At 29.0% G+C, this 12,425-nt stretch overlaps 1 protein-coding gene across 1 annotated transcript; it reads right to left on the bottom strand.

The window, feature by feature from the left end:
• Window positions 1–999: 999 nt before the first annotated feature.
• Window positions 1,000–3,582, bottom strand: LOC136079154 (putative high mobility group protein B1-like 1). Its single transcript, XM_065794874.1, has 4 exons — window positions 3,508–3,582; window positions 3,322–3,410; window positions 2,885–2,991; window positions 1,000–1,127 (listed from the first exon to the last, which is right to left on the bottom strand). The coding sequence occupies exons 1-4, from the start codon at window positions 3,580–3,582 to the stop codon at window positions 1,000–1,002; spliced, it is 399 nt and encodes a 132-aa protein (XP_065650946.1).
• Between the last annotated feature and the right edge of the window lie 8,843 nt (window positions 3,583–12,425).

Below are 12,425 nucleotides of genomic sequence, written 5' to 3'. Positions count from 1 at the left end.
CCATACGTGTACTTCTCAAACTGCAATTGTATCGGATTTCACTTTCATTTTTTGGGTTAGAAAAAGGTGTCATTAAATATTGTTTACAAGGATAGCCAGAATCACCTATAACATGAACATGTTGGCGAGCTGCTCAAACTTCTTTAACAGCTGAGTTGGCAAAAACTCGTGAATCATGAATATTTCCAGGCCATTGAACAAAAGCAGATAAAAATGCTTTTGAAGGACCTGCAATGACCTGGCAATTCAAAGAGAAAAATCCCTTTCTGTTTCGATATATTTCTGGGTTTTTCCACCAAGGTTTATTATAGAAATATGTGTTCCATCAATTGCTCCTATACATCTATACATTTTTGAATTTGGTAAAATCTAAACAATGGTTGATAAATATAAATATTTTTGTTATCAAAGAAAATTTTAAAGTTTGTATTTAATAGCAAAATGCAAATATTCATGAAAACTTATAATCACCCTTGCTGAATTATCAAAGAATCAGCTTCTGTTGGAAACTTTATGTACTGATATCTTTTGTTGGCAATTTGAATTGAAATGTTTTTAACTACTCAACAAACAGTTGACTGATTAACTTTTAGCTCCTCCAAATCTCCTATTACTCTCTAAAAGAGTATACTTAATTAGATCAGATCATACAAATTTAAATGTGAAGTACTTTATTTATTGTTACTTGAGTATATGATTATTTTATTTGTTGTAATAAAATGGTGTTACTTAAAAACATAATACAAAATCTACAATATGATTACAATAAGAATACAATACAATAAAAAGGTACCATTGTCTGATACCATTTCTTTAATATCTACTCACTTGCAATGAACCAGTAGCATAAAACCAAAATGCAAAACCAGTTGTTGTACAGATGAAAGAGGGCACCCTCGATTGTTAACATTGCATAGTTAATAATGTCATTAGCTAAGATTAAAAAAGTTTCGTTCAATAATCTGTAGCGCATTTTAAATTCTATACCATTATAAACTTCTAAAGGATTGGCTCTGTCAATAATAAATCTTGGTATGTGATTTGGCATATTTCTTCTTCTTCTTCTTCTTCTTCTTCTTCTTCTTCTTCTTCTTCTTCTTCTTCTTCTTCTTCTTCTTCTTTTTTTTCTAAAATTCAGCTCATACCGATTCATTTTTGAACGTTTTAAAACAAGTTTTTTTAATATTTCATATTATTATAACCACTTCCTCTCGTGAATTCTCTTTTACTCCTTTTACACGTATCACTTTGTATAACTGCAACTGTTTATTACTAAATGTAATTTACTTTTATACTGTATCACAAAACGTGCCTTAATCAACAGCCTTTTATAATGCTAGGATGTTCAATATTTCAAAATACTAATAAGCATTTCTAATGGCATCATAAAATGACATGTTGGATCATTACATACGAATTACAGGATGTTTTAAAAGACACACATTTTCACAATGTTGGTTTTCTGTAATGAATTCATTGACAAATATACATTCACAAATGTAACCTTCTGAATTACTTTAGTATACCCGTATAACTACTTTTGCTAGGTAAAAACTCATTTTAAAATTTGCAAAGGTTGTAATTAGTTATATGGTAATAGTAGAGTTTTGTTACGCATCAGCAAAACGATAATGGCGGTTGTTTTTTTTTTACAAGTTTGGTTTCAAGATTGGTCTGGAGCAGACTTGAAAAAATGACTTGAAAATTCAAAAATTCTCGTTTTTCAAGTCTGACTTCAGTTCAAGTTCGCATCATGCATTCCGTTCAAGTCAGACTTCAGATTTGAAGTCTGACTTGAAATTTCAAGTCCGCTTCTAGCATTCGGAAGGAATTTTTGCTTTCTCAAGTCTGGTTTAATAGTCAGACTTGAAAATGGTCTATTTTGGGCGGTTTTCAAGTCTGAATTGAGTTGAAGTTCGCTTTATGCATTCGCTCAAGACGCACTTTAGGTTTGAAGTTCAACTTCAAATTTGAAGTTCGGTTCTTGCATTCCACCCTAAATGTCTGTTTTGATTTTATTGCTATTTTCAAGAATAATAGTTATGTCTAAAAAATTATTCAAATTGTAAGTGTGACCATCTTTTATAATTTCTTTACCGTGTTCTGTTGCAAAACTGATTAAATTATCTATTTCAGTTGAAAAATTTATGAACTTTACTATATCCATTAGGGGTGTTCATATGTTACAAAATATTTTTTTGTTGATAAAAGTTAAGTCGTATGCAAGTTTGTATGTATCTGAGATACATACAAACTTTTATACGACTTCACTTTTAGTTTACTATGCCAAGATATGGCATAGTAAACTAAAAGTTATGGGATCACCTTGCTACAACTTGATATTATGGGATCACCTTCCTACAACTTGTTTTTTGAAAGTGTTACTCTGGAGGGGGGGGGGGTCACATTTTTTATATTTTTTTAACTTTTTTTCTCTAAATTTTCTTAAATAAAATAATCTTAAATATTAAGATAAAATTAATTTTTTTTTTGGATAAAAATAATAAACATAAATGGAAAAACCGTCGCCGCAATCCTTGTAAAACCGAAGCTCATTTGATAAATCACTATTAAAATTAAGACGTTGTAGCAAGGTGTTGCAGCAGTTATATAAATCCAAAGAATTTGTACTATTTCGTTATGGCTGGGTATTTGTAATATAAAATCTATTTGTGTACCTTTTTTCAAATAGGTTGGGGTATACATGGGCATTTCTTTTCTTTAACCAATTCTCCTCCCCCCCCCTCCCCTAATGGTTTAATGAACAAACAGATGAGGCAAGAAATCTTTTAAACGATTGTGAATAAAGTAATCTTCAGGAATTCGAGCTCGGCTTCCTCCTTATATGCTGCTTTAGTACGTGAAAGTGGTTTATTTATTTTACTCTTGACCATTAACATTTTCTGCAGTTTTTTTTTGTCATGTGCCTGCAACACCACTTCCTGAACAGCTTTAACAGGTCTCTCTGCTGCTTCATTAACAACTGCCAAGCTTTTAAAGAAAGCTTGAAAAGCAATGTAATCTGGATCTATTTTCCATGTACATAAAGGAAATAAAAGTCACTTAAAATTCCTTTCAGTGTGTTCAAATATATCAAACAATAGCCACGACTCAACTCCTACACAATCAATCAGTGAAGGTGGCGTGCTGAGTTTGAGAAATTCTTTCTTCTGTGAAATAAAACCTGAATTGTTCTTTCTCTCAAAATTATACTTATTTGTTCAAGGTACTAGCTTTCTAGCCATGTCCTCCGTCATAATGTCAGAAACAGACTGATCTGAATTGGCCTGGGCAAAGATAATATTAGTTGGGTCCAAGTACCAGCTGTGGTTTTCCCATCTTTTGAAAGCTGAAGCTGCAGCTGGATCAAACTTCTCTAGGTGGGCCATCTGCCAAACAAACTGCTGGTCCTGTAAAGTTAACATTTCAATACACTATGTTATCAAATAATAATGCTAAAAATGAGTTTAATTAAAACAATTTGTACCAAAGGCTGAGAAAACTAACTTGGATTGCAGCTGTAACAGATTTCTCAGCTCTAAGAATTTTTGGAGCATAAAAAATTGAATTAAATGTTTCCATCTTTTCCACCTAATCTTTTTTTTTCCACAGTAATCTTTTCTTTGCTCAAGTTTAGGATTTGCTTCGTAGAATTTAGAAGAAGCATGATTTTCAGTTAGTAGATACTCTTTGCCATGAAACGTGCATGATGCATTGCTCCAAGCTTTTTATTTTTATTTTTTTATTTATTTAGTTTTTGCCGTATAATATTATTTACAATGAGAAAAATTGTTTAAATATATAATAAATGGCCCTAGCAAGAAGAAGACATATATTGTCTAATCGCCGAGCACCGTTTACATTAACATTAAAGCCGTCTGTACAATTTGAAAAACTTAATACATAAAAATAAATAAAATAGAAAATAAAAATATATCCACAAAGATATTACAAACTATATAATAAGATATTAAGTAATATAATTTATGCAATAGTAGCATATTTTAATAGGAAATAAAAGTCAGGAAATCAAAACAAAAATAGGTGATGGCTTTTTCGAAACGAAAATAGGTGAAGACCTTTTCAGTTTACTTATATTATTTCGTGATCTAATTTTAAAAGAAATATTTTAAATCGAAGTTTTTTCCTAATAAGAAACGTTTAAAGTACTATTATATACTATCAAAGTTTTTTCCTAATAAGAAACATTTACATACTATTTTGAATTGTTCTAAAGAGATGTTTTGAAGAATGTTATTTTTAATAATTTTTGAAAAAATTTATTCCGTAGAAATGGTCCACGATATTGAATTTGGAATGAACTGAATTTTGAATAGAATCTTGGAACTACAAAATTATCATTTGAATGATTTGTGGGGTATTTATGAGAAATTTTAGTAAAGTAAGAGTGAAATATATAAGGAGACAAACCATGTTTTGATTTAAACATGAACAGCATAACTTGGTATATATTAAGTTTATAAACATTGAGTGCATTAAGTTCAATTAAGAGAGGCTCTCCATGAGCAGTTCTCTTAACGCCAAAAATAAATCTGCAGGCAAGTTTTTGTTTACCATAGATTTTTTTAAGCTTTCCATAGTTGCTACTTCCCCATGCAATATTGCAATAGGATAGATAACTATGGATAAATGAAAAATATATAATTTTTAAGACTTGATATTAAGAAATGGTTTAACTCTATATGGAACAGAAATATTTTTGGAAATTTTGTTTTCAATAGATTTAATATGAGATTTCCATGATATATTTTCATCTAATATTATTCCCAGGAAGTTAACATTTGATTCTATCAACTCCTTTTTCACCATGATTTAATATCATGTCCTAGAATTCGATTTAAATTAAATATATAAGAAAAAATTTTTTTTGTAATTAATTAATATACTAGTTATAAATAAATATATGCAAACCTAAATTAACTTTCCGTCAAAGTGTAACTGAATATTCATCTTATCATGTTTCATCTTATCTCATTTCTAATTAGAATCCTGATATTATCAGCATCTTTGTCGATAATGTTGTTTTTCATTCAAAAAGATGAAGTATAAGAAAGAGGCAATTTATTCGGATCACCTCCAGCTGCGGTGACAAACTTTATCGAAGTTGCTGTAATTTTATGAGTCATTATATTAATGCCTAAAGTTGTTTCCATATTTTTCTCAATAACTTTTCTGTTGACGACAATGGTCTGTTCCTGTCTGCTCTTTATTGAACATTGCATGCAATCATTTTCTGAGTCCAACTCAGAACTTGGTTCCTGAGAATAAGTTTCACATGGATGTACAACATCCGTAACACACACTTCAAAGCCCCTAGATTGAAAAAATGATTTTTTACAAAAACCTTTCGAGGCTGTAATTTTACTCTGAACCCTCTTATTTCTTCTCCGCTCAATTCCTGCTATACGCTTGTCAGTAGGTCCAAGCGTCATTTTTCTTTCTCCCGTCTGATCCTTCAGGATTAATAATTCCTTGGACTTGTCAGAATAAAGCCTACTTTTGTCTACTTTGATTGTTTTGATAAGACTTTTCTTTGTGCTACTAAGCCAGAATAGTCCTAGAAAATATTTCTACTTTAAAAAAATTTACAATATATGCAAATAATTTTGATGTTTATTTAATTTCAATTATATGGAGATTTTGAATAACCTTTTGAAAAAAAAAATAGTACCTCTTACAGTCTTCACAAAGTTGGTGCGTACTCCCAGCCTTATTATTATGCTGGTTCTTCTTGAGCTTCAGATATCTGTTAATATATTTTGTTATATTTCTTTGCAGGGTGACAAGTCCAATTATCTGGAAACCAGATCTTAACCATGGAAACAAAGTGCTCTTAGCACACATTCTTCAGTTGAATCCACAGAGGTCTGGGCACAACAGTAGTAGTTTTGTACATTAAAAGATGCAATAAAATTGTTTAAAGAATTTATTGCAAAAATTTACTTACCAGATAATTTTTACTTAAAGTTTTACTTATCAGACAACAAATTTATTTATTGCAAAAATTTACTTATCAGACAATATAATCGTTTTTCGAAAAACTTAATATAAAATTATATTTTCTTTGTTATGCTTTTGAAATGTTAAATGAAAATGGTTCCATGCGTCAGTTTGAACAAATTAAAGTAGAAATTTCAACTTGAACCTGATGTTGTTGCAAAGAGGGCAGGATATAAGACGTTTGTTTCGAGAACTAGGCTTTTCTTTAAGATAATTATTTTCTTTAAGATTCTTTTAATATATATATAAGTTCCTTTGTTTAAGGTAAAGAAATTGCTTGATCACATCAACACGAGTAGGTTGCTTCATGGAGCACATCTTAGCTGGTTTTCCCACCAAAAAGTGTTCCTTGGTACAAGCACTTACATTTCTTCTCTTAATAAAATTCTTTTGCATTTTATAATTTTCAGACTCTAAAGAAACCTTTGTGACAGGTTCATTTCAGAATATAGCTATATATATATATATATATATATATATATATATATATATATATATATATATATATATATATAATATAGTATATATATATATATATATATATATATATATATATATATATATATATATATATATATATATATATATATATATATATATATATATATATATATATATATATATATATAATATAGCACTACATACAAAATTGTACTACATACAAAAATTTAATTAAACACTCTTTTTGAAAATAATTCGAACTAAGCGTAAACAATTTTACAAAATTAATATAAATCAAAAACTAAATTTAACTTTAAACAAAAACCATTGAAAAAGTAAAATATTGATTTTTGATGTAAAACATGAACATGAAAAAAAAAGTCAATAAGTGTTAAAATCCATCTAAAAGCGTATTTATCTGTTTTTGATTATCTTACATTTTGATTTATATGATTCCAATATAAACAGATTCTACCTTGAGGTTTTGTATAACTGAAAGTAATTGTAAAATACAAAAACTATCATAAGTAAATTGATATTTTTATGTGAAAAGCATCTGCTCTTCTGCATGTTTTCTTACGTTCTTGTAATACTAATGATACTTTGAGGTTTTATTATTTGCATACTTTAAAATTTGTGGGTTTTATTATATTTTATACAGATTGTAAACGAATCCATTTATATTATTTTTATTATTTTACCAAAAAAAAAGTAATGATAATTTAATATTTTTTATTTTTTATTTTGAAAATTTGGAAAAAAAAAGCTTAAAAAATATAAAAAGTTTGACCCCCCTTCTCCATCCTTTTGTTTTCGTATGTAGCTTATTCCTAACTCTCTGCTACTGTGATTATAACTCCGTTTTATAGATTTGATGCGTTTTTTATTTTGATATTTTTTAAATGGAAAAACTTTAAAGAAAATAGTTTTAATTATTAGATTAAATAGTGTTGATGTTTCGTTTTTAGAGTTTGTTTGTGATGTTTAATGTGCCACCACAATATCAATTTAAATGGTTCATCTAAATCTGGTAAGTTAACACTTAATCAAATATGTTTTTAATATTTCTGCTTTCAGTGTTTAAGTGAAGGAAAAGTTTTTTTCCTTTCTTTTTTTACTATTCCTAATGACTAAACTTTGTTTTATAAAACAGTTTCTTTGTATAAAAAGTATTAAGAAAGATTGAGAGGCATTTTAATTAATTTTTTTTTCTTTGTTCAAAATAAGTTTTACAAAAAAAGAATGAATAAAATACATAAAATACATACGATGAGAATTACAAATTTTGTTAACTTTACAGTAAGAACGCGGATACTTGTAGAAGATCATAAGATCTCGTCATTGAAAATCTCCTAAACTGATTTTAAATAAAATATAATTGTTTAATAATACATATGCATAAATATTCACCCAGAATGTATAATTATTTACTTACATATAAACATACAAACATATAAACATACACATGTATACATATGTCTAAATTTGCACAATTGTCTTATTTATTCAAATTTGGTATATTTTTTTAAGTTTAGTTTATAGATCTCAACATTTTTAGAGCTCCCAACAAAGGTAGTAAATTAAATCCTTCTCTGTTCCCTTGCTGACAAGTTTGTGTTGCAGTTAGATAAACAGATTTCATCTGGATATTTCCAATAATGAACAACATTATATTCGGGTATCAATTTAAATATTATAACGGTATAATAATGTGCATCTTTTTAAAAAATGTTTAAGATGCTTTTATTTGTAATCATACTGTAGCAATATTTTAAAGTCATCTATTTATAATAAATGATAAATTAATTTATTACAACGTGTTAAAACTAGGCTACTAAAAATTTGCACATAGTATGAACGTTCGAAACTCGCTAATAAATTCAAATATTTCTGCAGTTCAAAGTTAAATATATTTACTAGACATTCTTATTTCATAATCTGATACTGATTTTGGCAATTAAAACTATATAAATAAAATGGATGGAATTAAAGAAACCAAAAAACGAAAGCTTATTGGAAACTTCTATTTAGATAACATAGACAAAGGGAAAACATTTACAGTGGATCATTTTATGCAAATGAAAGTTGCAAGGCGAACAATTTATAATATTATTAACAAAAGAGTTAACAACAATATTGACCTTAAAAGAAAGTCGGGAAGTGGCAGAAAACCATACAAAATGGACATAAGAAAAATTAATTCACTCATTAACAAGGCTGAAAATAAAGTTGGAATTTCCCAGAGAAAACTTGCATTAAAATATGGAATACATTGAGGTTATGTTTATAAAATTTTTAACATGCATGGACTTAAATATTTCAAAAGAAACAAAACACCAGAAAGCTCTGAAATTCAAATAATTAAACAAAATCAACGACTGTTAAAACTTTCGAAAACTTTTTTCCGACCGTCAAATGAGTTTGAAATTATCATGGATGACGAGTCCTATTTTTAATTGAGCAGCCAAAACACACCAGGAAATGATAGCTTTTACAGTCAAGATAAAGACAAAACTGAATACAATATTAAATATAAGTTTAGATCAAAGTTTCAAGCAAAAGTTTTAGCATGGATTGCAATCAGAAGATTTGGTAAATCAAAGCCTTTCTTTGCAATTAAGAATGCTGCCATGATGCAAAGATATACTCCAAAGAAGACATTGAAGAGAAACTTGTTCCCTTCATCAATTCGCATCATAAAAATATAAAATATATATTTTGGCCTGATGGTGTAAGCTGTGATTATGCAAAGCTAAAAATTGAAACTTATAAGAAGTTTACTATAATCTATGTTTCTAAGTATGATAATTGACCAAATGTACCACAATTAAGGTCCATTGAGACCTTTTGGGCTCACCTAAAACAGAGAGTCTGCTCCAATGATTTCAAAGCAAAAAATCTTAACCAACTGAAAAAGAGAACTCAACTTCAGTTACAAGATTTCAGTCAAGAATACTTTGAAAACGTTCTTTGCTCGCTTAGGATTAAAATTCGCTACGCTTTTGATCATTGGACACTTTCAGTTATAAGATGATCTATTATTGCTATCCTTATTATTTGATCAACTGTGAAACAATAATTTAATTTGAATGACAATTATAAGCAGTTTTTAGTAGCCCCGTGTTATTTACTTTATTTGCTGTGAAGTAAATTAAATATTCAATCATAAAATGTATCTCAAGACATGAAATTGGGAATGGAGTTTTGGTCCATAATAATCCAAGTACCACATGTTTTAATAATTATATTTGTATGTATCCTGCGCTTGGTTGTAGTTATAATTGCAATATTTATAACATTTTAGTTTACAAAGTTGTAAAAAGATCCTTAATTCAAGTCTATGTAACTATGGTTTGATGTTAATGAATTAAGCTTTTTTGTCAATAATAAAAGTAATTGTTATTGTAACATGGTAACTATGTTGTATAAGTATAAATGTTATAGATTATTAAATTTTGCTTATGTTTATTTTCATTTTATTAAAGTTAAAACGGATGCAAGCACTAAAGAAGAAAATAACGATACAAATTGAAGTAGAAATTTATGACGAATGACGTTGGCGATTGGATATGAGAAAAGCACAATTAACGAATGGTTATGAATCAAATTATTGTATAACAGTTGTTTTTTGTTGCGTAAATTTATTTTGAAATTTTAGTCTGTTTTTCAAATTTACTCCTAAAAATTAAAATAGGCCATAATCATGTGTCTTATACATATTATTTTCCTTAAACTAATGAAAAATACGCCAAAATATTAACCAAAAAATTACAGTCGATTCTGCTTAAGACAACTTTAAATAATTAAGAAGACGGGGGCCTGAAACAAAAATATAGGGAATTGAAATAGGATTTGCCAATTAAAATCCATAACAATCCTATGCACAACCCAGTTAGTTAACAAAGTCAAAATCACGATGGTACGGTGTAATAATGGCTAATCGTTGTTCGGCCAGTTCTTGTCCTACTTTGACTAGCCGCTGTTTTGCCATCACTGGCAAAAAATCCTAAGAGCAAAGCGGATCTTCGCCAACGTTGGCAGCCGTAGTTGGTCCAGCGCAGCAGTCTACACAGGACCAGTGCGGGGCCATTATGCCCTTGCTGTCTGAGAAGGTAAATACATATATTTTTGATTTGTCCGTCAAGTTAAAAGAATCCAAATTAATTAAAAACTGCTATTTTTTAAGGTTTTTGCCGTAGTTCTTTGTTAAAATGATCGCATTTTATTTAGAATTGATAGTGTCTTCTGCTACTATTGTGTTATTCAAGAAAGAAAGGGAAACCTGAAAGATCAGAAAAATAAAGGAGATGCTAATACTACCAAAGGTTTCACTTCAAAATGTTTTCAGAACCACACAAGTTTGGCATGTCACAAAAAAGCCTCGTTGTATCAGCTTAACCTTGTCCAATATCAAGATAATGTGAATTTAATGGATAGGCAGATTTACAATAGGAGAGCTAAAGAACGAAAATATTTTTTGGAAGTCATTCAATGTCTACGTTACCTAGAACGACAAGAAATAGTTTTGCAAGGTCATGATAGGAATGCAAATTGTATCCAACTATTGTGCGTGCTTATTACAAGCAACAAAAACATTGTAGATCATTTTGATAGAAGAATTGGTAACAAGCATACACATGATAAGGCACATAATGAGATTTTGAATATATTAGCTACTCTAACATTACAAGAAAAGTTAGAAATAATCCGAGAATTTTTTCCATTATTGTCAAAGAAAGTACTGGCGTAAGCAAATAAAAAACAGCTATCATTTTGCCTTCGCACGGAAGATAAAGATTTGAACCTGTTTACGGGTTTTAATATTTTTTAACAGGTATAATCCTATAAAGTCTTTAAATTTAAAGACTCTATAGGATTTCACCTGTTAAAAAATATTAAAAGTGATACTACTTTAATTGTTACCATAGATATTCTCATTAGAATTAACTTAAGTTTTAATAATTGCGGAGGTTAAACCTTTAATGGCGCATTTAACATGATGAGGAAAAATCTGTAGTATCAGTTCAAACTCTTGCTGAACAACTAAAAGCTGTTACCATAAACTGCCTAGGTTTAGCCGTTGAATTACTCTTAGTTTAGCCGTTGAATTACTGACTACAAAATGTGAAATTTTGCAAGGTTCCTTGAGTGTTGTTTGAGAAATATGTGCACTTTTAAAGTTTTCACGGAAACGAGAACATTTGCTTGGAAACATTAATGAGAACATCGAGATGAGAACAAGACTCTGAACCACTAAAAAAGGGAAAGAAACTTTCCACAACAAGATGGACAGTTCGGGCAGAATGTATTAAAAGAGTCATCAACAATCATGAATCACTCTTGCAACTTTGGTACGAATGTATGAAAATTTGACCAAGAAACAAAAGCAAGAGTCGTTGATTGAAGGAGCTAGATGGAATCCCTTTACTTCTATTTAAGCATCAATCTCTTTCATAAGCTTTACACCATGACTAACAACCTGTCAAAGTTCCTTCAATTAAAAAAAGATTCAGTTAAAAAGATGTCGGCAATTAGTGGAAGAATATCTGCATATTTAGTGATTGATACATTAAAAAAATGACAAATAATGACGAATTCCATTTGTTTTTTGCGGTGGTTGAAAAAGCGGCAAATTCAATCAAATCTATTAAAAAACTTAACTTGCGAAGGAAACAAAGTTGAGTTTCAATTTTCTATACGAATTGGCTTCAAAAAATAAACTAGCAATACCTATAAACTAAAAACAAAGATGATTATTTAAACATATATACTTTCCCAGAGGGAAAAAAGACGTCGAAAAGACGTCTTTTAAAGTCTTATTTACGGTGTTTTTAAGACGCCTTTTTTTTCGTCAGTTATGCAAATCTAAAAGACATCTTTTTTTGACGTCGAAAAGACGTCTTTTTTGTCTTTATCTTGTCATGAAAAGACATTTAAATGCGTCTTTAAAACTTTTTTGTTAT

This window comes from Hydra vulgaris, chromosome 04, assembly GCF_038396675.1.
Source record: "Hydra vulgaris chromosome 04, alternate assembly HydraT2T_AEP".
Lineage (NCBI taxonomy): Eukaryota > Metazoa > Cnidaria > Hydrozoa > Anthoathecata > Hydridae > Hydra > Hydra vulgaris.
This window is presented reverse-complemented; position numbering and strand designations above follow the sequence as displayed.

Coding starts and splice junctions, on each gene's coding strand:
- LOC136079154 (XM_065794874.1), bottom strand. CDS start 3,582: ATGGAAACATTTAATTCAATTTTTTATGCTCCAAAAATTCTTAGAGCT. Junction 2,992..3,321: donor AGATGGGAAAACCACAGCTG/GTACTTGGACCC, acceptor TTTCTTTAAAAG/CTTGGCAGTTGTTAATGAAG. Junction 1,128..2,884: donor GAAAATGTTAATGGTCAAGA/GTAAAATAAATA, acceptor GCTGAATTTTAG/AAAAAAAAGAAGAAGAAGAA.